At 40.8% G+C, this 24098-nt stretch overlaps 1 protein-coding gene across 8 annotated transcripts in view; it reads right to left on the bottom strand.

Moving 5' to 3' along the window:
- The window catches only part of FSTL4 (follistatin like 4), a 205823-nt gene that overhangs the window by 175595 nt on the left and 6130 nt on the right, over window positions 1-24098 (bottom strand). For 5 of the 8 annotated variants that reach the window (XM_086851541.1, XM_086851540.1, XM_086851542.1 and 2 more), the window contains one exon: window positions 14913-14946. The exons of the other annotated variants lie outside the window; for them this stretch is intronic. In XM_086851541.1, coding sequence (XP_086707667.1) covers window positions 14913-14946 — 34 coding nt within the window. The remainder of the gene's footprint in view (window positions 1-14912; window positions 14947-24098) is intronic. 8 annotated transcript variants of the gene reach the window in all.

The raw sequence follows: 24098 nt of genomic DNA, 5'->3' as shown, positions 1-24098 counted from the left end.
ACAACAAGAAAATTCCAAAATATCAAATCTAAATTGTAAGCTAGAAAGCAAATAAAGGAAAAAGGAAACATGCCCATCTCAAACTCCACTGTCACTCCTCCCACCGTTACAGTATACCTCCAAAGCTTTTGCTGCCAAATCACACTCTCAACCAAGTTCTACAGTCAGTGGGCATCACAGAAAACACTCTCCAAAGTTATCTTTATTTCTTCCTTCAAAAAGGAAAGACAAAAAAAAACCAAACCCAAACAACAACAAACCAAAACAAACAAAAAAACCCACCCCTGCCAAAAAACTCCGAAGGAGATAAGAATGGGAGACCTGAAAGCCGTTTTTATCTTAATAGCTGGCAAACACATACCATTAGATTCTGATAACAAGTAAAAAGACTGTGTTTACACTAACTTCAAAAGCATTCAATTCTGTTTAAGTATAAAGGAAGTGAATTCACTATCTGACAGTTGCCATTAACGTTCTAGATCTGATGAACAGCTCCTGTGCTCAAGAGTTTCCCACATTCCCTTCTCTCTCAGCTGGCCTAGTAAAAGATACTTCTCCCTACAAACCATGATCTTCATATTCTAGTGCCTGATAAGTTAGCAGCACAGGAAACAGATTTTTATCTGACCTTAAGAAAGAAAGTTTGTGTGATCTGTCAAGGACTAAATGAATCTTGTTAAATAAAACCCAACCTTTTGGCTTTAGAAAACTTTGCCAGTAGATCATGTATATACGTTCCTGGAAACCTCAGACCTTCTTTTTTTTATATGGCATTGCCTGTAGAAAAACAGGGGAAGTACCAGCAATCTTTCCAGTAACTAAAAAGAAATACTAACATAGGTGGTATTTGTGGGAAATAACATTTATTTTTACTGCAGCATGTGTAGCATCAAGTAGTGAGGAATTTGTTTCACTGAAGATTGAGACAATGCCTAGCTTCACCTCGGTTCATCAAGAGGCAAAATCTGAACTCACCCCTTCTTACCAGAAGTAAAAAACCCAAAAACAACCCAAAAACTTAGCTGTATTGAAGCCAGCACAAATCCCAGTTTTAATAATTATTAGCTCATGTGGCAGTTTCAGTTTGAAACCGGGCAGAAGCACCAATTTTGTGCAGTGGTTTAGATTTGCCAATTTGAGTTTCCCAGCCAATGCACCAAGTAACGTGGTGGGTTTAGCACCGACTAAAATTGCTAGTGCACCCACTACGATTATTTATTCATTTCCTGCTGCAAGATATGAATTAGGAGGAGAGCAAAACAGGCTCAAAACTTAAAAGGTATAAAGAAAACTTTATTAACAGAACTAAAAGAATAAGGAGAATCAGAATAAAGCCTTCAGAACACTTTTCTTCCCCCTGCCTAACTTCTTTTCTTTCCCTCTGACAACGTAGAGACAAAACCTGAGATTTTCCATCAGTTGACACCTCTATAATAGTCTTTCCTCAGTTCCTGGAGAGAGAGGAGCTTCTCTCACCATGCCATGGAGACTTCTCCACAAGAAATAGTTCTCTCATGGCTTTTTAATTTACACAATAGCAGCTGCCTGGAAGATCTGCAATTGTGAAGCTCCTCCCATTTTCACAGCCTTTCCACAACCGATTTAATGGGCCAAATCAACTTACGGGGTATTATTTTTTGAGCTGTTCAAAAGCAAAGGTTCTCTTCATCCATCTCTGCCATCATGTTCATCTCTGGAAAGAGAGGTCTTTCCCTGATGGCAAAGGGTCTTCATCACCCTCATCTCTCTCTTGTTCAAGCTTCTCATGGGACCACAGCTACTTCAACATCTGCTTTGCTTCATTATGAATGCCTCTGCTCCTGTCTACAGTTTGAACACTTCATCCTTTTCTTTATTTTTTTACACTTTTTATTTTATTTATTTTTTACACTTTTTTACACTTTTTAATAAAGGGGATATTCTAGTGTATCATAGTTCATCTCCATGGCCTTACAAAAAGAACATTCAGCCCAATGCTAAGGCATTTCCTCATTCTCCTTCCATCTGGGACTTGACTCCTTCTTTACTGACCTTGGTGTCTCCATGTTGTTTTCTATGTGTCTTCACTCTGTCCTTTTCTCTCACTTGAGAAAGGATCAATGTTTTGGAAGCTTCATCTGTGCAGTGAGGGTTAATATCTCGCCCAGGCCTGTGGATGGTCATGATGGTTTCTACCAGGCAGTGGCTGAAGCAGTCACAGTGATGGATTTCAGGCCACACTGGGGGCTGTGCCAAGATCTCAGGGGGCCCAGCCAGAACAGTGGCAGCCACTCTGGCTGGTCTCTGGCCCCTTCAATTTCAGCTGTGGACTGATGGTTTTCCCTCTCTCTGCCCGGCAGCCGCTGGGGCTGTGCGGGCCATGGTGGAGGGGGCTTGGCCCAGCCCAGAGCCTCTCCCGGGGCCCAGCAGACCCCAGCTCAGCACGGGCCATCGGTGGGGCAGGGCTTAGTGCCAGCAAGATGTCAGCATCCACAGCCCGGCCCAGCCTCGGACAGGGGCCCACAGCCTCTCATCCCCCACCCAGCCGCCAATGGGGTCCGGCCGGCCCTGTGGGCACGGTGAACCGGGGCTGGCTCGATCGGCACCCAGTTACCTCTTCAAAGCTGGAAGCAGAAGTGTGATTTCCTGGGCTTGCCTGCCTTTAAAATGTGGATCACACAGAGACAGACCCAGCTTCTGAATGGTTCAATAGGCTGTCAGTTCTCAGAGCTAGCCAGCTATTGGATTTTGCTAGGCACAGAGGAAGCTCTTAGCAGCTTCTCTCAGAAAAATTATTTCCATGGGTGGCTTCTTCGCTCCTCACCGAGTGTCAATTAATGCAAAACCAACACAGTTCATCTTATTCTTGCTCAAGTACACCGTATAAGAAATTCCAGAGAGTGCCTGTTTTAGGTAATAGAGATGGGATTTTGAAAGTGAGCTAAAAACATCTAGTTTGGGGTTGAGTTTATTTCCATTGAAAACCAAGCAGAGCAGTTCTGACCAACCACCTCTACCTACTTAATGACCTAAAGCCCTTGGAGCCACCTAAGTCATGCACACCCCTCACCCCAGCAGTGAGCAGCCAGCCCGGGGCAGCACAGGGCTTGGGAGAGCTTCCAGGCACATGGCAGTGCCAGGCTAATGCCTGAATTCAGTGATCCTAAAGGGCATTTTCCGACCTTAACAATTCCATATTTCTGTGATCACATCCCCCTCCAAGCCTTTCCTGAAAGAGCAGACTCGCAGACAAAAGCTCCATCTGCGCACAGCTGCCGAGGAGAATTTTAAGCCAGCGAAGGAGTGTTTGTTTGTGCTAAGAAAGAGATTTAATGTCTAAATTAAATAAGTGCACTATGCTTAGCTCCCACTGACAGAACGGCTGGATATTAATGGCTCTCCCGCTGGAGCTGGCTCTCTCTGGAGAGCCCTGCTCACACCATCCGTGTGCTGATCAGCACATCAGCATCGGGGGCACGCGCACACCAAGCCACGCACCCCCTCCCCACTCCTCCCTGCTTTCAGTCAGCTTCCTGAAAGGAATTCTTCTGCTGTTCTGACAGAAATCCTTTTGTCCCCTGGGAATACACTAAAAGAACAAACAACAGGTTTGGTTTAGGGAAGGTCTGAAAATTATTGCTACAAAATCAGGAAAGTGAAATGGAATATCCACTGGTAGAGGACAGAGTCCAAATTAGCTCCTGGAAGCAAAGGAAAATAAGTTGGATACTTTTAATAATTTTCATCATGTTCCTATTGTTAAATGAGTACAATAAAACATGTTTCAGTTATTTAATTCAAAATATTAACTGCTGTGACATTTGAAACTGAAAATAATCCCACAGGTTTCCCAGAGAGATCCATGTTTGTGCAGAGGTGTTCAGCATGGCCAGCAGCACTGTTCTCCCAACAAGAACAGCTTCTCAGGCTCTAGTGAACAAACAGCGTCCTGAGAAATAATCACATTAGAGCTTCTGCCTGCTGGAACGGCAGAGGGGTGAAAGACAGAGGGCTGTAATTATTATTTCTGTTTTAGAATACTAGGGGTACTCAGTTAAAGATGTCTGAATGATGGTGGGGTCATCTAATCAGAGGGAACACAGGTCAGATGTGATAAACAAAGCCTGATGAACATGCTTCCTTTGAAGAGGGAATTGTAATGCCTAACACAGATCAGGCAGGAGCTGTTCTGGTGATGTTATTTATATTGGGTGAACATTAAAAGGATGAAAGAGTCATTCTTAGCATTGTCTCACAGTCAAACAGAAATGTTTTTGAAGTTCACTCAAGAGCCCATTACTTCACCAGCACATGTTAGAATGATTCGGTGATAATACAATCTCTGTGACTCACCAAAAATGATCACTTAGCACTCACACTGTTTGGAATATACTTGAAGGTGTCATCCAAAAGCAAACTTCCCCATGCTGGAAGCATTTATTATATACCCAAAAGGAAAAAAGTCTTTCTGCTGTCTCTGCTCCTTTACTGCTACCTTTATGTGAAGACTTAGCTCTAATTGGGATACCTTGTACTGAGGAGTAGTTAGGGCTTTCTGGATAATTTAATGTACTGGTAAGAGCTATGATTTAATCCACATGCTTTGCCTTCAGTAAAGAGTTGCTCCTTACTGGTTTTGAGACCTCCAGCCCACCAGAAGTTGTTACAGTCCTATATCCAGCACACACATTGCAGCCCTGGCTGCATCATGCCACCATGATGCAAAATCCAGCTTAGTTTTACAAGCATGTAAAAATCTGTACTTCGCTCCAACTTTCCTATGACTCCAGCTGCTTGTTCCAAAATCAGCATCAGGAACAGGCACACTGAGCAGCAAGACCATGAGCCCCTCTCTGACAGACACACTCAGGGTCTCATCCTGTCTGCTGCTGAGCACTTAAAGCACTATGACAGAGTTAGGAGAATGTACTTCTTCATTTATCAGAATTTTCTGTGGGTCACACAGTTGTTTCATCGTTGCACAGTGTTCAGATGTAGCCTGGATCCCAACTCTGGCAAACAAGAGAAATCCCATCAGCATCTTGGGGTGCACACAGAGGCTGGGATATCTGCTCAAACCACAGCCACCCTTTTCTTTTCACAAACTGGTGCTTTCCCATAAAAATGTCTCTGGCAATGGATCATTCCTCACTGACACTGGTGCCAACAGAGTTGGACACATTGATAACAGCAGAGAAACTGCACAGGGCTGCTTCCAATTTCTGGCTTCACTGATTCTATTTCCCAGGGAATAAGGCTTGCCACAACATTGATTCTGTTAAAGGAGCTGATGAACTTCTGTATTTAACAGGCAATAGGAGTTCAAACCTAAATACAACTATTATATAATTTACAGAAAATTAATAATTTCTGAAAAAGAATTATGGATAAAGAAGAAATAATTCTATGGAATAAAAACCAGGATAATAAAAAAAACTAGCATCAATAACATTGAAAAAATATTCTTTAAAGCATTCAGATATGAAAAGTAAAGAAAAAAGATCATATTACAGGCAAATCACATCATAGAATTTCAATGGGAAAAGCAGAACAACTAGAAGCAGGGCACCGCATGCCACTGTCACCTACTTTGCAGTTGCAATGAGAAACTAAATTGAAATCTTGTAAGAAGTGACATTTTGAAAAAATTCAAAATCTGCAGATGGAAAACACAACACTTTTTTGTTGTACTTTTTATTTTCCAAGCTAGAGCATAATTTGATGCTATTATCTGCTGGCTGCACAAGATAGATTTCAGCCTTTGCAACAACTATTGTGCACACAAACCCCAGGAACAGATATATTGATAACAGAGCTGGTCCCCTGTGCTGAACAAATTTAAAAGCCAAAATCCAGCTTATGCCTTTGGAAGGAACCAACTTTGAAGTCCATAGGTCCAGAATCACTTTTCACATATAATAGTTTCATCCTAAACGTGTTACTGGATGAGTTCCATGATACCTGAAATGAGTCAAATAGTTTTACACTCAATTAGAAAAAGCATATGGGTTGACATTCAGCCCTAATGACTGTCACATTGTTGGAGATACTTTATCAGACAGAACTTAGAAGCTCAGCAGAAAGAAGGCACATCTTAACCTCACTAGAACTGAAGAGTAAAAAGAATGACAAAAAGATATACCACCTATGAGGGAGAAGCAAGGGTAATAATGAGGAGGAAATGGGGGAAAAGATATGAGGATCGCTCTCATGCTACTTCATAAACATGCAGTGCCCATTATGTTATATGCAAAACAACAAACCTGTCTAATATTCTTCAGAAGTTCTCATCAAACACAAGAACACAGCATGGCATGGATAAATAACTCCTGTCTCATGACAAACAAGGAAATATTTATGGAAAGCTATTAAACTTGGATTACTGAGACGCTGGAGGAGTTGCGAAGCGGCCAATCAGCTCTGCTGACTAAATATGTATTTATAAATGCTTTACTTCTTTTATTTACTCAGTAGACCAAAATGACTTATTAATTCTGTTCTGGTTTTATTTTGGTCTATCAAGTACCGTAAATGTGCAGCTAGATGTGTAATAAAAACTCTTTTAGAAAGTAATTACATTACTTTACACAGAGCAGATTTTTCTTTCCCAAGCACCATGAACAACTGGGCCATTTCACAGGCTCCTAAGTTCTTATTAAAAAATATACTGACACATGCTAATTACTGAAATGAAATCTTGCTTAGAAATGTAAAGTCCAAAAGAACCATCTCCACACAAAGCAAGGCTCCCTGAAAACCACTAACTTAAGCAGAGTTCCTGCTACGGCAGCAGCCAGGGACATGGCTATGGCACCAAACACCTGAAAGGTTCATTCTTCACATCCTATTAGGAAGAAATTCTTCCCTGAGAAGGTGGTGAGGCCCTGGCACCCAGGCTCCCCAGAGAAGCTGTGGCTGCCTCATCCCTCAAAGTTTGCAAAGTCAGCTTGGACATAGCTTGATGCAACCTGGAATAGTGGAAGGTGTCCCTGCCCATGGCAGAGGACTGTAATGAAATAACCTTTAAAATCCCTTCCAACCCAAACCATTCTTGGACTCTATGATTCTGCCAGGCTTGGCTAGAGCAGGATGTGGTGTAAGACTATAGCAGTTAAGCACTGCAAGGATCATTGATGGCCCCAGCCACTGCCCTGGTCACCTCCAGGAGAGGCCACCAAAGCTCCCTTAGAGCCTCCCCTGCCATAAATCTCCACCTCTAGCTGGGCTAACCCAGTGACAGGCTCAAAATTTCCATCTTCCACAGGGCAAGGCCATGACCACCTGGGAATAAGTACCTGAACTAAGAGAGCACAGAGGGTTATTCCTCTTTTATTTTCAGCTCATATTTGAGCAGTGAGTTGAAGCTCCAATAATATTAACCTAATTTCTCTGCCTTACAGTTAAAGCTTAGTTCAATAAGAAATGGCATGCTGAAACCTACTAAGTCTGAAATTGAAAATACACCATGCCCTCACACTTATTAAATAGACTAGTAGCATGTTCAAAAATCATGACTCCAAAATCTGACTGGACCCAGAAGCCATCTGGACTTTGAGTCTTGTCTTAAAGCCTAAGTTTCCTCATTTCTGTAATATTTAAGACATGCTGGATAAACTGATTTGTTGAAAAATTTTTGCAACATTACATTATATTGCCATTATCAGAAACATCTGCTGCCAGTTTTTTATTCAGCTCTTACAAATGAGTTTATGTTATAGCTGGTCTGAAAACTTTGGGTTTATAGTGCATTTGCACCCTTCAATATCATGTGCAAGCATCACAAGTCCACTCCATATCAGAGGGGCTTCCACATCATGCAATACGCTCTGTAACAACAGATATGTGGCTGGACACAAAAGCAGAACTTCATAGAAAGAACAATGCACTGAAAACAACCAAAAAAAATCAAATCCAACACGACTTCAAACCTCACTGTGTATTTCAACATGGCTGCTGCTGATGATACTTAAGTGAAGAAAGCCCATTTGTGTGAAAAGATGTCCTCCTAAAGACAGGTTCTCTTAGAAGACCAATGCAAACCAGTCCTGCTTTACAGCTCTGGGTCAGCTGGAGAAAAGTGCTCTGGAGATGCTGAAGAGGCAGCCAAAACAAGGTTTGTACAACAAAGCAGCATCTTCCAAAACACTGCCCAGGTTAGACGGAAAAAGTAGCAAAGTAGAGAAGCTTGTGGGAGAGAGTTGAGGGATGACAGAAGCCAACAGCACAAGCAGCTTTTTCAGCCAAATCAGCAGTTTTTTCTGATTTCAAATGGAAAAAGAGAGATGCCTTCAGGCACATCCAACTTCAGCACTCTGCACTGGGGATACTTATTTATAATGTTTAGTGGTATGGAATACATATATATGTTATTTTGTATCTCCCTAAAAATCCTCACAAGGTCTCACAGATTTCTGGCTCTTCTCCATCTTCTCCACACTGGGAACTGAAGTCTGTCCACTTCCTAAGCTTGCCTACAAGCTCCTTGATCTGACCTCCTGTTGGGAAACAGTTTCCTGATTTTCTGCCACTCAAGAAGTTCTAACTTCAGCTCCTTCAGGTCCATCAATCAGCTGTTCTAGCAAAGCCACACTCTATTATATTTATTTACTAAACAGTCATGCCCATTCTGCCATGGAGAGAATTCATTCCTCCTCCTGCCCTTAAGTACTCAACTGCAGAAACTGATGGATCCATTTACAAGAACCTTAACTCTGCAAACCACTCTGTTTCCACCAGTCAGAGAGATGGACATGTAAAGACTGCTATGTGTATGGCAAAGCTGAGCTAAACCACAGCTGCATTCACACTTTCAGAAGCAATCCACCTCCATGAACAGTCATCTACCAGCCAAATGTGACCACCAGACCAGCCCTGTTTGCTTCAGGAGCTGCTCAGAAACTCCCTGGCTAAGCTGCAATTCTCTGTTCCTCGTTCCAGACACATGTGCAATACAAACAGCAGCTGTAAGACTGCTCAGGAGCATTCACATTCCTGTTTAACTTACTACTGTGCCTGATGCTGGCTAATGTGCCAATTGAGGTTCTTCTTCCTCCACGTGGTTTTACTCCCTTCTTTAAATTCCTGCCACTTAAAAGCATGGAATGTGCCAAGTTATAATTAAACACCACTGCTGACAGATGTGTGGGAGCAAGCAACTTTGCCCCTCCCTGACTAGGGCTAGGCTGTTCAAGTGGGATGAAGCATAAAAAAAGCTGAGAAACTGTGGCACAACATCAGATTAATATCTTCACCCAAATAGCCTTTCCTGGGTAAGAGATTTCAAAGCATATATTGACTGTGAATGGCAAAATTGGAGGTAATAAAACTTTCTATGAAAATAAAGCAGCTGAGATGGGAAAAGACAATAAACTTTGAAGTGAAGACTGAATAATTGTTAAAACCAGTATAACAAACATGGAAAATATTCCAACTTGTGATTCAACAGAACAGATATTTTTAATGTAAAAGCTGTCCTTCAGACTTTGGAGGAATGTCCTGAAATATAGCCAGTGTGTTTCTGAACATCCAATTCTCTACAGATCACACAAATATTTATTTTCATATCACATCATCCATCACGTGGATGTAACTGGGATAGCCAGACAACCAAGATCCTGGGGGGACAGTTGATTCTAAAGAGCAACACAGGCACAGCTACTGATTTTTGGTGTGCTTTGACCAAGCCATAAGGAAAAAAAACGACGGATTTTTTGGATCCCAGTAACAGGAAAAAAAAACAACATGATGGGAAATTCATAGGTGATTTACTACAAAAGTAATAATAGCTGACCACTTTGTGTTCCTGAAGGGTTTCAGGAGAGCAACTTATCATTCCTGCCAATTTTGGAGTGCCTGTCTTCTTCCATGGAAAGGAAAAAATCTGAAGTTGGCAAAAAGAAAGGACAAAGCAAATAGAATTTCTGAAGGGCATTACTCTTTTATAACCATGAGTTAGTTTTTCATGTAGGACATAAAAACTGATGTCAAATGGAGAATAATGAAATATTTCTTAAGTTGTTGGCTGGATCCTCTACCACTGCTAATTGATGCAGAGATTTTTCAGTTAAACTCTGGCAACCTGGGAAAGCTCAGGGTGTGATATATTCTACTGCTCCACATTGTGATTAGGAATCACAGTGTAACAATGAGGATTGTGTATCTGTAATAAATACATACAAATAGGACATCCACAACACAGAGCTTGTGAAAACTTCAGGGAAGTGTCAATTAGAAGTTTTAATTCAAACCAGTTATTTAAAAGTTTGTATATCTATGGCAGTGATGTCATCTGTCTGAATAAATCTAGAGTTGCATCTCATTTAATACGATTATATGGTCAGAGCAGAAGCAATTTGCTTGAACATTTCTTGGCTGAATGGTTTCAAAAGCATTTTTTGTCACTAATTTGTTGAATGGATGATTGTGAACAACAAAAACAAATTAAAAGTTTTAAGTGCTTGGGTTACATTCTCAGCTAGTAAAAAAGAAAAGGTGGTCCATTAATTCAGCAGAGCTTTGCTTATTTCTATCTACTGAAGACCTGGCTCTTTATGCTTAATGTGACTATACATATGCTTAGGCATAGTCCTACTCAGCAGACAATTTGTTCTAGCACTCAGCATCCTTCAGCCCCAGAGTGCCAAATGAAATGGGAACATGTGTCAGCTCCAGAAGCTGCAGAATTAAATCCTGTGTTCTTGCCATTAAATAATTGGGGAAACCACTGGAGTCTGTTCTGCCAGACATGGGGAATTTGATAGACACAAAGGTATGTGGCTTTTACATATATAACTTGTATGGTGTAATTTACAGCCACAGGTAATTATTATGCATTCATATACACTCATTACACAGGGAAAAGTAACTGATCTTTAAAATTAAACCCTGCCACTGTCCAGCCTAATGTTTGCAGATGCTCTCTACAAGCTTGTTCCTGTGTTTCTTCCAAGCTAACACACACCCTTCAGTCTCCCAGTTTCCTGCACAGGGTCTTCTCCTCAGATTATGTAGATTTTAGGAAGAAATTCTCCCCTGTGAGGGTGGTGAGACACTGGTATTTGTTGTGCAGAGGAGTTGTGGCTGCCCTGTCCCTGGAAGTGTTCAAAGTCAGGCTGGATGGGGCTTGGAGCAACCTGGGACAGCAAAAAGCATCCCTGCCCATTACAGGGGGTGGAATGGGATGGGCTTTAAGGTTCCTTCCACCACACCCATTCCAACATGTCATCCTTTTCACCACCCTCTTCATTCTTTTCACTAAATACCTGCTATGTCCACATATTCTGCACAAACTGCTGCTTTTCCCAGCTCCCTAACCCTGTTTTGTTTCCCCCATCTTACACTGGACAGCTGGCAGGAGTGTACAGGTTATTCACCTTTTGGCACCATTCCTCTTTACTGTGCACTAAGGGCAGGGAAAATGATGAAAATTAACATTAAAATGGAAAAGAGAGAAGATTCAGTTAGTGAAAAAAGATCTGCCTGTCCAAACTTGCCCTGTGATTTTACTTCAACAGAGCAACAGGGGGATAGTATTCAAATCTGTGCTTGTTTATCACATGCTGGGGTTTCTTGAGTTTGTGTTTTGAGGTTTTTTGGCTGATTGGGAGTTTGTTTGTTTTCAAAGCACAAAACCTGGCACCCTACCCCATATTCTGGTTTCCACTGCAGGAGCATAATACAGATGGATACCACAGTGGGTCATATGTGTGACCAACTCAGAGCCAAATTTCAAGTGAATTTAGAAAAATATTCCTGCAGCTTCTAATTAAATCCCAGATTGGGGGTTTTTTGATTAAAAAATTATTTTTAGTCAGAAAGGGTAATAGTTACACACCAGTTAGGCATCCCAGGAACAAAACCATTCTGCAGCCATTTCCATTTCAATTGAGAAGAAAATCAGTGTCCAAACATCACTGAGAGGTGGCTGCCAGCTGCAGCCAGGGAAGCATCTCTCCTCCATACCACAGCAATTAAAAGATCATGTAATTACTGTTGATCTCATGCCACAGAAGTCAAAGGAAAACAATTCATTGACTGTAATGGGCTTTGGAGCAGGTTCAGAATTTCTCTGGCATATGTAATCCTGGCACTTTGGAAACCAAAAGCCTCCCAGTTTAACTACACTCATCCACAACTAAAAAAAAAGAAAAAAAAATGTTTTCATGATCAGCAGCTATCAAGGCTTTGTTCCCTTTGAAAAAAAAAAAAGTGTCTGTTTTAAATCTAAAGGATTCAAATCTTTTGTCCCAAAATGAAGAAAAATTCTGAAAAGACTAAACCAGGATTGCCCCTCCTTTCACCAAAAGCTTTTTTTTTTAATCATCTTGGATCATCCATAAGCCTGGGATAATAAAAGCAGATACAAAGTCTGCTGAGCTCTCATATTTGTGGGTGTTTCAATGAGGCATTTTTTAGTTTTTCAGCTTTTTAAGAGAAAGCCAGAATTTCTACTACGGGAACAGAACAGGAATAAACCCCCAACCCCAATCTCTTCCAATCATTTCATTTCCTCAGGTAAAAAGCATTAGCTGCAAAAATTACCATTCTTAGGAGGGAAAAGGCCTGGATCTTAAAGTCACCTCATACCATATCACAAAATTTATAAGAAATCCTTTCATGTGCATAACATTCTGACCCTCCTGTTATTTTTTTCCTAACACCAAATGATATCTGCTCTGTGCACATTTTAATACTGAAGAGGTTTCTGAAAATGCCTTTAGTTGAATTATTTTATAGGCACTATTGAGGAATAACTCCAGCGAGGAAGAAACTTAAACATTGCTGAAAATCCCCAGGTAGCTCTGCAAATCCACATGCTCTTGGGATCAAGAGGTATTTACCATGTTTGTTAGCATTTTCTTGGCTTCTGAGGAGTTTGCAGTACATGGGACAGACTTGATAATCCACATATTGCCTTGCTGGGCATAAGCCAAATTTATGTATACATCTTAAATCTATCTGTTGTTGTTGGCTTCACTCCAGCCAAAGATATAAGAAGTTTCTAACAGAGAAGTCCATTACACTGAATTCACTTCTGAAAAAAGTTATGGTTTACCCCTCAAAATAAAAGTTAAGTCTTACCCATCCTCTGAAAGCAATGAGAAATCAGCATCACTTAGCCTGGAAATTCAGTGTCTTGAGGCACTGATCTCCAAATTCAGTTATTGCTCTGAAGTAACATTCTCCAAGCACAAAATCTGCAAACTCAATACTGATTTCAAAAATTGCTACCTTTAAGTTCTTATATGTGTTGGTTACTTTTACTGGGAAGAAAGCTTTGGAAATACAACTTGTATCTAAAAAAGGACTAGAGGTACATCCACAAGACTGGATTCAGCCTCCATGCCAATAAGGAACTACAGCCAGAGCATGACTGAAATGTGTCCACATCCTCAAGATGCCCAAGATGCTTTTTCTGCATCTCAAAGCATCCTTGGCCCACCCAAGAAGCTTGCCTCAGTTTAAGACTGAGGGAAGTACAATAGAACTGGATTTCTTCATGAAGAGTGGCAGAAGTTTGATCAAACACACACATGCACTGGACATCTAAATTAAACAAATTAAACAGATTTCACCTTTAGCAACAGCTCTATTTGTAATTAATTTAAGACTCTCTGCTGCCTCAGCCTCATAGAAGAAAAAAAAAAAGGAGGTTATTTGTCCAAATGACAAGTTACCCTTGGACCTGACCTTCTTTGCTTATGCAGTAAAACATTGGTAGTTACAACCTCTTCCCAACATATGGGATGCCTGAAGAAATTCAAGAAGCTGCTGGAAAGGAACAGGGAATACATTAATCCATTGAACAGGAGAGTGCCACCTGCTTCATACTCTACCAAGACAGATGAGGAAAGCAACTGCCTGATCCAGAAAACAGCTGCTGAACAAAATCAAAATTAATGATAACCAGAATGAGCTCTTTGATGACTGATTCTCCCCCAGCTGCCAGGAGCCATCAAAGACTCAATCTTGACAGAAGCCAGTTAGTTACTGGGGCAGCCGAGCTCCCAGGAGCAGGAGCTGAGCTCAGAGCATCAGTGCACCTCAGGCTGGAGCTGTGGTGTGCCAATGTCGCCCTGAAAACTCAGCTTCTGAGCTTGCTAACATAGCTTTCTAAAGACTTTCCCAGGACAGTAACTGTAAACATAGATATGTGTACATTCTTTCTGTTACATATCTTGTGATGGGCATCTCTCATGGCCAGTGCAGGGGGAAAGTGTTATCCTGACCATCCAATCCCTGGCTGTGGTCAGAAACCTATAAATCCTGGGAGGAAAAATAAACTCTGCTCTTTCTTGCACCACACCTCAACCTGTGTCCGTGTGATCTATTGATCTTTAGCAGCAACATGCCAAGGCATGGAAAGCCTTGTCAGCACCTCTTTCTCCCTGAAATTCTCCAGGTTTCAGGTTTAGCACAGAATGTTTTGGATTGGAAAGGATTAATTGAATTAATTAAAAAATTAATTCAATTCCAACCCCCTGCCATGCCTTCCACTATCCCAGGTTGCCCCAAGCCCCCTCCAACCTGGCCTTGAACACTTCCAGGGATGGGGCAGCCACAGCTTCTCTGGACACCCTGTGCCAGGCCTCCATTGCCCTCACAGGGAGGAATTTATTCCCAATATCTAATCAAAATTATCTTCCTTCAGCTTAAAACCATTTAGATGCCCTGCCAGCACCCAAACCTTGACATGCACACCCAACAGCATCATGCAATTCTGTGCTAAAAGAACAGCTTTTCATTGGGGAAAAAAATATAAAAAAATCTACAACTTGCAACACTGAGAACTGTCAGACAAGTGCCAGGCACAGACTGTTGGAAAACCCACAGCAGCACAACCTTTCAAGTGTGTGAACTCATGCTTGTTTTAAAAAGTTATTGCAAGAATACTCAACACCAATACACACACTAAAGAAAACTGGTTTTCCTACCTTTTCTTCTTGTAACTTCAAACCTTTTGGAGTCCTATAAGGAAAAAGAGAATTTTTTGTGGTGTTTTTTATTAAATACAAGAATTGTTCAAAGGCAGGATGAACAACCCCCCCTGCAACATTAATCAGTGACCCAGGCAAACATCTATGCAGCTAAATAAAATAACTGAGGAGTAATTACAAGCACACATTTCAGTTTGTCCACAGGTATTTAATAGATAAATATAGCACTTACAATGACTCATCACTGTGTGATAAATGACATTGTAAAACACAACATTTGTCTTGAAAATGTGGGGTTTTTTCCTCTGTTGATGTGAAAAGGGAGCAGTTAGGAGGGTGATTATTACTACATCAAAAATTTGGGGTTGAAGAAGGAGGAGCCATTACAGGTATTTTTTTAGCAGAGACTTCTTCAAATATCTGAATAATTTCAAAGCCACTGGACTACTCATGCTGACAGCTGAGGGCTCATTTCAATCCATGCACACCTACATAACTGTTCTGCATATAATTTTTTTTGCGTAACCTTTTTGCAAATCATCACAAGCATCTCTAATCCGGAAACTTCTTTAAAAACAACACTGTCTCAGCCTTCTGAGGCACTGCCAGGCAACACTATCTGCTTATACTAATGGTGAGACTTCAAAAAAATAAATATTTAATTCCACACAGTAACATTATTTATGGGTTAATTGCAATTGTGTCCAAATTTCCATCGTTCGAGTTACTTCTTGCAGCCAGTATTAGAAATAGTGGAATCATGAAGACCATCTGGAGTACTTCTGTTGTGGAGACAGGCTGATAGAGGAGGGGTTTTTCAGGCTGGAGAAGAGAAGGCTCTGGGCACCACACACTGCAGTGCTGTAGGTACCCATTAACTGCCTACAGAAACGCCCCTTGCTGCCTCCTGCCCCCCTCCCAGAACCTCCCAGAAAGTCCCAGGGCAGGACAGAGCCACAGCTGAGGTCTCCTCCAGCCCAGGGGACACCTCACATCACCCACATCCTGGCCCAAACACAGTGACAGTTGATACTGTCCTTTGTCATCATCTGTGCAGGCAGATGCTGCTCCTCCTTCCTTCACATGACCACAAACTGCCTTTCTCAAAACAAAGCTCTCACCAAATTTGAGAAGGATCAGAATAGCAGAAACCATCTCCTTGGCACCCTTCAAGTCAGCTGAAGTGGATAAACAAAAAAATGGGTATTTGCTTATAAAAATACTGTCATTATTCCCTGTAGGACACTACCTCAGTGATCTTGAGCAATATGTAAAATAGCATTCAGGATTAGTACAGACTTCAAAGCACTTATCCTCTTTATGCAGCAGACTTCTGAGCTGTGCAGGCAGTTATACTCCAGGGACCTCTCTGAGCTTTTCAAAATATTAGCTTGAGAGGTAGGACACTGGATAAAAAAAATTCAGCTACAGCTACTATCATTAGGCCTGTGTACATGCAATATATGCAAAAGGGAAGAATACTTTTAAAGTTCCCCAGAGTCCCTCACACTAACAAGCTGTTTGAATTCTCTGCAGTTCAAAAGCTTAGAAACACTAAAACTAATTACAACTATTATATTGATCAAAAGGAAACAGACTATCAAGACTCTATTAAACAAACATCCAAGTGTCATCTCACTTTTATAAAATGCCCTCTTGTTATTTCCATGTCTGCATAGACATCATGAAAGATAAAGGATGGTCTTCAAAGTGTCCCTTCTTTTATTCTGTTCCCCTTATTGTAAGCTCTCAACTGTAAGTTCTAATGGATATAAACTATCCCAAAAAACAGATGCAGGGTTCAGAGGAAAAGCTTGTTATAACTGCAATGGGAGAACATGAGGTCAGGCTGCAGGCCATCTCTTCTCATTCCTGGGAAAACAGCAGTACTTGGTGTGACCCCCAAAACATCCCTTCCCTGGAGAAATCTCCACTGAGAATGCTCAAGATTTCAGGAGGGTACACAAAAACATGGAAAAGTACCTGGCAGCCACAGCAGGGTTTAAAGTACAGCACAAAAAGGTAGCAGCTCCAGGCAGACTTCTCTTGAAGATAATACTGATCTCAAGTTAAAAAAACAAAGAAAAAAAAACCAAAAAACAACCACACAGATTTTAATAGTGTTACCAGTAGAGAACCAAACTGTTTTGATAAAAATGACACTGAAGTTCTTGAATGCATTGCCTGAGGAATACTTTTCTGCAGAAGCCATAAAGCAGATGGTTATAAATGAGACTTATTTCATGGGCACCATTTAATGACTGCAAATTCCTTTAACTAAAAATCTAATCTTATCAGAGCATAAATCATTTGCTTTGAAGGGAAAAAACTGTTTTGGATTTTCCATTCCTCCTAAAAAGCTTCTTCATGTACTGCTTTAAATAGCATTTCATTAGTGCAATACAACAGTTTTATTTGTCAAGGTTCACTTTCAGCACCTATTTCCTACTTTTTCATGTTAGTCAACTGAGTACAGAATGAAAGGTCCTTCCATACCATATCTGAAGTGCCTAATCACTATGTGGCAATCAATGTACTACATTTGCTTCAGGATTGCCCTTCACCAGACATGTAGCTAAAGAAAAACTGCATCTCCAAAAGACCAAGCACCTCAGTGTCATCAAGTATGATAAATATTTCTACCTGGATTAGGAGGGATGAAAATCAAAATCAAATCGAGTTCAGTACCTGCTGTCACACTGCTTCACTCCCCTGTAGCTGCAGCGTGCTGTACCAACACCTCTGTGGATCTGACACAATTTAACAACTGGTTTGCACAAAGCTGTTTTCTGCTCTTACAAAAGGAATGCCAAGGCATTCCTGTTATAGTTTATGCAGTATATATGATACCTCCTGATTAATGATGAATCATGTATCCATGGATGAGCAGAGCACTAGTGATAAATCAGATTTCATTCAGAACTAACATGGATCATTGGGAACTTCATTGTGCAGAGTTAAAACACAACAACACAGAGGGAATACACAACATAAAACAGTGCTTAGTAGCCAGCATGCCACAAACAGTTTTACCAGTGGTCATTAGCAATGATGCAAGCAGCAAAGCCACTTCTGGGTTTGTGTCATCACAGAATGGGTTGAGAGGAACAATAAAGCTCATCTTGTTCCACACCCCCTGCCACAGGCAGGGACACCTTCCACTAGTTCCACTCAACCTGGCTTTGAACACTTCCTGGGATGTATTTAGAGATTTTTAAGTGGTTGTGCATTTCCCACCCCTGTTTGTTACTGGCCTCTGATCCCAGCAGGGAATGATGCTGAGCATGGATCACCAAAGCAGATACCAGAGACACCAACTGCCCTCAAGCATGATAATCCATCACCTTGCAATGGTTTCAGTCTCTTGCCCTTTAATACTGATTTATATTTAGTCAAAAAACACCCTTTTTTTGTAATGGAAATTTAATACAGGGGACTTTTCCAAAAAAACCCTAAAGTTAAAAAAAAAAAAAAACAAAAGCCAAACAAACAAAACCCCACAACCAGCAGCAGAAAAAAAAAATAAAATAATTAATGTAGCAGATGAAGAAATGCAGAGGAACAGGTAAAATTCTGGATCCACACATTCCCTGCATTGCTGGCCTTACCAGACCCTTTGTGGGAGACATGGCAGTGCAAGCAGATAAATCAAACCCAGTCCCTGCAGCTGGGCTCACACTGGGTCTCACAATAAATCAGATGTTATCCCTGCACACTCCAGGTCTCCAGAGACCTGCCTTCAGGATCAGCCTAACTGCTGTACAATTTATAAATATACAGTCCTAACTCATTTAGCAAATTAATAAAGAAGTGGCTGTTCCTATTAATAGATTACCATGCCATGGATTCTTTTCCTCCCTTCAGAGCCTTCTCCTCCTTATCTCCAGTGAGGGGTCACACAATGAAGATAGATTTAGATTAGATACCAGGAATAAATTCCTCCCTGTGAGGGTGGAAGCCCTAGCACAGGTTACCCAGAACAGCTGTGGCTGCCCCATCCCTGGAGGTGTCCAAGACCAGGCTGGAAGGGCTCGGAGCAACCTGGGATAGTGGAAGGCATCCCTGCCCACAACAGGTGGGGTGGAATTAAGATGATTTTTGACCCAAACCATTCTATGAAATGACACTGAGTACAGGACTGTGTGACAGTGTGCACGGGGACTGGAGCATCAGCACAGTATATGACTAATACATTGCTTAATACTAATACAGTATATATATGACTAATACATTGCTTAATTTGACAATCTGGATTTTCAGTTTATAGCCATGAATACAGAATATTTTTTAAAAATCCATGTTAATCAGGCAGAGAACATCAACATCCACCTTTTTTACTTTTCTTTTTTTAATCAGGCATGATAAAAAAAATAGATCACATGCAACTGTTTGGAGAAAGCTTGCTATCAGTACAGACACTGGCCATTTAGACTTCTGCTGTGTGGTATGAACACAGAGGAACTCTGATGTCTCACATCACAGTATCATCTGCTCATCCATACGGTAGCTAACTGAGATAATTGCTGCATCTCTGATTTTACTCACTACTATTTCTGGACTCCAGATGAGAAACCTGGATGAAGCTCCATAAATTTCCACATTGTGATGGGGAAGCTCATAGGACAGCTGTTCTTAGAAATCCCAAATTTGTGGATGCACCCTTGCTAATCTAAAAAACTCAATTCCCCTGCTTGGTGGTCCAAAGTACTTCATGTAGAACTATCTTCCTTTAAACACTAATGCTACAGCCTTTGTTTCAAAGGAAGAATATGTCACATTTGGAAAAAAAAAACTTGCTCAACGTTTAGTCTTTTAGGGATGAGTGGCTTCTGAACAGAATATCAGAAAAGTTTAACCCTTTGCCACATCATAGCCAAGTTAAGATTGCCTTGATTCCTTTTATTTTTGCAACATCATTTACTCTCGTCTTATTCTCTTCCAAATAATACCAGCATTTCCCTATCTCAGTATGATTTTTCACAGTTGTTCAACTGTGGCATGAGAAAAACTTACTGAAATTTGATTCCTGCAGTCAGTGTGCACCACAGCTCAGCACAGAGCCAGGCATCACAACCCCACATCCCTCTGCTCTTCGGAGACAGCACTGGAGCACCCAAAATTCATTAACATCTAATGTCCCACAGACTGCTCCCTTGCAGCAGCAGGGGGCCTGTTCTTCTGGCTGGAAAGTGACAGTCCCCAGGAAACTGGGCAGTGCAGGACCACCACGAGGTATCACACACTGCATCCTACCAGAAGGTCAGAAAAACATCAAGAAAAATGGATTTTTGTTCTGTAAGGGACTGTAAACAAGCGGGTTTCATCCTCAAACTGTGCTTTTGATGCATCTTGACAATCCCTGCCACTCACTATTGAGCCATAACCACTTATGTAAACCAAAATTCTTCTCATTTTCTGCTGTTATTCAAGTGTACACTACCTACCCTGTTCCAACTTTCACATTTTCTAGTGCTTCAAGCACAAGAGCATGCATTTATTACATCATACAAATTACAGCAGTTATTAAGCCCTCTGAGTATGCACAAGAAAGTGGAGGGGAGGGTTGGGGATGCAGAGGAAGGACCTCAACACACCTAATATAAATATTATAAAAACATTCCACAGCATTTTGAGCTGCAGATGCTCTGGTAACCAGCACTCAGAGCAGCAGCTTCTCATCTCCACAGGGATAATATACCTGTTAAGATTTAGGATGCTCTACAAAAAAGCAATTACTGCTTGTTAGAGATACCACATAAACACAGGTAACAAGGGGTGAATTATCACTGCATACCAAAGTGATACAAAAATGAACTTAAGGCCTGTCTCCCTGTACTTTCATTAATGCTTAAAATAGGAGCAGGCTGTAGCACAGTACAGATTAAAATTCAAAACTGATTCTTCTCTTCCTTCCTCCAAACTGAAAAGCAGGAAGAACCCTCACATGGTAGACAATATAATACTACTATTAACAGTTAGAATAAATACCAGGATATTAGATCTTCAACTGTATATAAAATTTATACACTGTGCCCATTTTATTCCAAGCTCATCCTCTGAAATTATGTTTCTATTTAAATTAGAAGCAAAAAGGTTTTAACAAAAACCTTTGATATTTTTTACATTGCTTCCAAAAACAATCCTTTTCTAGTCCATCAGATCAGGAAAACATGACTTTGCTGGGGAAAGGAGCCCAAAATCACCGCTATGAGTCCTTTGCTGCCCAGAATAACTTACTGTGGTCTTCAGATGCAGCATTAAGTGATGCAACATTTAAGAATCTGAATATAACTAGAAATTTCAGCAATAACTGATACTCTTAGACAAGCACAGTTGAGGTTTGTGAGTAGACTCCAGAGAAAAGCTTTATTTTGGGCAGGAGGGCACTGAAGGGCTGGTCTGATCCAGCTGTCTGTCATACATTTATACTTGGGAGATTTTAAGCAGTTCAGGTGCCATAGAATCACAGAACCAGAGAATGGTTTGAATTCAAAGAAACTATAATGATAATTCAATTGCAACTCCCTGCCATGGGCAGGAACACCTTCCACTAGACCATGCACAGAGCCACATCCAACTTGGCCTTGAACACTTCCAGGAACAGGAATCTACACTCTCCTTCAAGTAATAATTAATGAACAAAAACAATGATAGCAAACAATACCTGCCAAATGCCAGCAAGAAGAAAGTTATGGTGCCTTGAAAAATGAACACATGGAGCATCACCTGTGAGCTCTGTGCAGAGAAGCTTCCCCAGGGACACAGCTGTTCTTCCCACAGGAGCATGGGGGGCTGTGCATGAGCTCCTGACACTTCTTAAGTAGGAGGATAGGTAGCAAAAAAAGCACGACATGAAAGCCAAATTAAAGCAATTAACTATTTCTAGAAAACCACAGAGCAGTTACGGTTCTTTAGCTCTGAGCAGACCACAGAACACCTGCTAGCCTTTACTGTCACTGCTCAGGAGCTTGGTGACATCCTAACACTTAACAATGCAGCACAAAACAACTCTCCATGTACCACAACACAGGATTATTCTCCACTTTCACACTATCAAGTTATGACAATATTATTCAAGCCACCAGCAGTGCCCCAGGAAACATAACACAGAATTTGTGTTAGAGGAGCTCTGCTCCTGGAAGGGCTGATGAAGACCTGCAGCACTGCTCTGCTCATTTTAGGTTCAGAAAAGGAGATGCAAAGTCTGCCCCAAGGACCATGGCAAAACCAGACTAGCTTCAGCATGCACAGGAAAGCAGCCTCTCACAGAGAAAGCAGGGAATGGGAGAAGGAGGCTCTCAAATTTCAGTATTTAAGATGCTTTGCAAAATATCCCAGGAGGCTGAAAGAATCAGCCTGAGCTACTAGTGAGGATTACCTAGTAGAGACTGAGCAACTAGCACCACTGGCTTTCCATCAGAACCTCTTGGCCAAGATCTCCTTCAAACCCAAAGTCCAGGGTTATTTCAGATCCAGATTGTCTCTTTCCTGCTCACACAGGAAATTCCCTTCATTACCACTGGCAGTTACTCAGCAAGCTGCATCTTTTGAGAATTCCTTTCTAGAAGAGGTGACCCCAGATCACATTACCTGGTGTATCATGGACCACCCACAGCCCTTCTGAGCCAGCACAGAGCTGCCCATGAACTGCAATCACCTCTAGAACATCCAACTTGGACATGCAATCAGACTTGCTGAAGGCAGAGGCAAAAATTTGTCCAAATACAACATCCCGGAGCAGTAAGCTCTATGTATCTGATATTTTGGCTGAATAGGATTTAGTCCCATGATGGTTCAACCCTGAGAAACTTCACCCAAGTCCACATGCAATTCCCAGAAGCCTCGAGAGCTTCCCAGCAATCCCTGGAACCAGCCTATGAGAAGTTTCACACAGCACAGTAGTAGTCTCCAAAATTAATACAAACCAGAAATGCTGCAGCTTTCCTGTCAAACACTAATGCTGACATTTTTTAAATTAAGTTTTCATTTTAGCTCTTTCATTGAAACTGGAATTTCATACTGCATATACACATTTATTAACTATGCTAATCAGGACAAAAAACATTCCAGAAAACAAACCTGTTCTCAGGAACACCCCATAAAGTTGAGGGGTGAAAGGCTGTGCATCAAGAAAAACACACATCATCGTTATATTAGAGGGTTGATTTCTGATCCAAAAGCCTTGTAGTCTTATTTTCTTAAATAAATTCAAAGCACAGCTACAATAATTCTACCATATACCATGAAGAAATTGATTTAGCAATCTGAACATAAATTAAGCAATGTTTTTGATTCAGTAAATTTGTTCCTATGTAGATCAGAACAAGTATTAGTGAAGGTCAGTGACCCATACCCACATATTTGAGGTGGTTCACAGAATTTTCCATCAGAGCACACTTCAAAATTACTTGACCTGTAAATTAATATTTTACTCATTTTCAAAGGGTTTAGTAACTTGCTAGGAGCATTTCTAGTTGTGATTCAGTATTTTTAAATGCATGTTAATGGATATATGTATTAATCAAACCATAAAATTTGGAACCTAACAAACCCCTCACAGATAAGGAGCTCCAAATTGAACAAAGCCCTATAACGTTAGAAAAGGATTTCAGGTGGCTTTTATTATTAGGACAGCATTTTCTGTAAGATTAGGATAAGCTATTTTCTGCAAGAGAAAGTAACTGCTGTTTACTCTCAAAAGGTGATTATCTCAGTTTCACTGACCTACCTGAAAGCTACACTCAGAGCTTTCAGATTCATTTTGATGTTTGGTGCCACACTATAAACACTATTTCTTGTGGAAACAAGCTTTCTGTACAGATATTTTTTTCAAAAATCTGAATTATAACTTACATTTCTTGAATCAATTTTAACTGCAATCTTTGTACATTCATAATTTTAATATTCACACTTGTTCAATCCTGTGCAAACCTAAGCAAATACATTTTTAGCTGAGATCCACCTCAAGCAAGATCAAGTAATTGGTACAATAATATTATGGTCTTCAGAGAAAGATCAAATGAATTAGTGTCATTCAAATAATATAATAGTTCTATGATTTATGTTAAAGTAAGTAGAGTAACAAATTTAACTCCTCAGAGCAACTTTTAAAAAATCAAAACTAATGCACATTAGTGAAAAATGACATATTTTAACTGCACAAACATGCAAATTATTTAATAA

Source organism: Cyanistes caeruleus, chromosome 15 (assembly GCF_971803275.1).
Source record: "Cyanistes caeruleus chromosome 15, bCyaCae1.hap1.1, whole genome shotgun sequence".
NCBI classification, from domain to species: domain Eukaryota; kingdom Metazoa; phylum Chordata; class Aves; order Passeriformes; family Paridae; genus Cyanistes; species Cyanistes caeruleus.
This window is presented reverse-complemented; position numbering and strand designations above follow the sequence as displayed.